Genomic DNA, 2,078 nt, shown 5'->3' on the forward strand with positions numbered 1-2,078 from the left:
GTTAATGTGTTCAACGGGTTTATTAATGCATGATTTGATTATTGATTTTGACAAGTGTAAGTTATGATTATGCAGATATTTGAGAATGATTATATTTTTTGGTTTTTTGTATTACCATTTTTCCAGAAAAAGCACAAGATAAAATGAAAGTCGGGATCAAAACGACCTTTTTATGAATGATGGAAAATATATGAAGCAAAAGCCCTACACAAGTTCACTTTCGTCTCGGGCAGGACGAAAGGATATTTTTGAAAAGCGGAAAGCAACAAACAAACATTATTTGAACAAGGAACAGTGGAAGAAACGTCAACAGCGACCCAATTACAGCTAACCACTCCATGCGTTAGGTCTTAGAAGGTCAGGCGGTTGGTCCGGATCAAATTTTGAACTGCCTTCTTCATTGCATTACAATGTTCAATATCATGGCCAGGTGCCCCTTGATGGAAGGTACAGAAAAGGTCAGGTCTATACCATGCTGGCAATCTTGTTGGTACCGGAGGAGGCGCCTTGGTCTGGACTAGATTCCTTTCGAGCAACTGTGGAAGCAAAACCGCATATTTTATAGGAATCGGGTCATACTGCGGCGTTTTTTTTTTTGAGCCTGGCGATGTGGATCGACTTGCTGACCTTTCACCATATTCACTCCCTGGTCTTTCTCCTTTGAACTGCCAGCGAGGACACTTTCATTGATCAATCGTCCTTCTCGAACTCCTTCTTCTAGTCGTACACCCGTAGCAACCATCTCAGCAAAGTCCCTGGGGGTACTTCCGACCATATTCACGTAATAGAACTGACTGAGAGTTTTAAAAAAGAGCTTGGTCATCTCCTTCTCTTCTATGCGCGGGCTGACTTGGGCAGCAGTATCCCTCCACCGCTGGGCATACTCTTTGAACGTTTCTTTGTCTCCCTGAGTCATAGCTTGTAGATCACTTCGATCTGGGGCCATATCCACATTGTAACTGTATTGCTCCACAAAAGCATCACACAGATCTTGAAAAGTTTGGATATTTGTTTTATCTAGATTCATGTACCATTTTGAGGCAGGACTAGCCAAACTTTCATGGAAGAAATAGATAAGGACTGAATCATCCTTGGAATAGGCAGACATTCTTCTCACATACATTGTTAGATGTTCCTCAGGACAGGATTTTCCCTTATACTTCTCGAAGTCTGGTACCTTGAACTTGTGGGGTATTTGAACATTTGGCACCAAACAAAGATCATAAGCAGTCTTCCCAAATACTTTCTTCCTGTGGAGGGCTCTCACATCTCGCTGAATTTCATCATATTTTTGCTGCAAGTCATTCACTTTATCATAGGCTTCCATATCCCCTGAATGGTAGATGGGCTCTTCTTCTTGTGGAATGGTATGCATCACAGGTGCTGAATAGGTCATAGCGACTGGAGGAGCTCTCATGGAAGGTGGAGGAACATGAGCTACATATTGATGGGTAGGCATCTGAGCTTCACAAGCAATGGGACGGAGTATTTCGCCGGCAGTAAGAGGCGGGAACCAGGGCACGGAACGTTGTGGAGCAGAGTACCCTGGAGTATCGGCACAAAACATCCATTCAGGGCCAGTAGGAACAGTTTCAGCTTGAGTCCTGATAGGAGGAGGAGGAGGTGGAGGTGCTTGGGCAACCGTCAGTGTCTTCATCAATTCAGTCATTTCGTCCATTTTAGTCTGCATGGCCGCCATTTCTTCACGGAGCAATTGATTTTCTTGCTCGAGAAACTCCATCTTCTCTTTATGATTGCTCGAGTGTTGTAAATGCGAGTTGGTTTCGGACGAGGATGCCATGACACTTTTGAGGTGGGTTGACCTTTCATGGAGAAGGAAAACTTGTGAGACTCGGAATTGAGACTATGAAATGCAAAATGATGCAAGGTGCTTATGCAAAAATAGACACATTTTTTCGAAGGACCTGTCAAAGTAATTGTAAACATCATAAGGAACATTGTTTCATTTGATAATTGAAGATATTACGAACAGTTTCCTTTTTAAAAGTAAAAGCAAAGTTAAGGAAAAAGTCCCTCACAAAGCTAAAGTCTAGTTAAGACTTTTGAAAATGTATTTC

General features: G+C 42.4%; 1 protein-coding gene across 1 annotated transcript; it reads right to left on the reverse strand.

Annotated features, from left to right (window-relative positions):
* Nucleotides 1-465: 465 nt before the first annotated feature.
* Nucleotides 466-1,741, reverse strand: LOC146958209 (uncharacterized). Its single transcript, XM_085751748.1, has 2 exons — nucleotides 628-1,741; nucleotides 466-536 (listed from the first exon to the last, which is right to left on the reverse strand). Exons 1-2 carry the CDS (start codon nucleotides 1,739-1,741, stop codon nucleotides 466-468), a joined length of 1,185 nt encoding a protein of 394 aa, XP_085607874.1.
* Between the last annotated feature and the right edge of the window lie 337 nt (nucleotides 1,742-2,078).

Source organism: Medicago sativa, chromosome 1, assembly GCF_051527215.1.
Source record: "Medicago sativa cultivar Bolivia chromosome 1, Bolivia_mono, whole genome shotgun sequence".
Lineage (NCBI taxonomy): Eukaryota > Viridiplantae > Streptophyta > Magnoliopsida > Fabales > Fabaceae > Medicago > Medicago sativa.

Coding starts and splice junctions, on each gene's coding strand:
- LOC146958209 (XM_085751748.1), bottom strand. CDS start 1,741: ATGGAGTTTCTCGAGCAAGAAAATCAATTGCTCCGTGAAGAAATGGCG. Junction 537..627: donor GGGAGTGAATATGGTGAAAG/GTCAGCAAGTCG, acceptor TTGCTTCCACAG/TTGCTCGAAAGGAATCTAGT.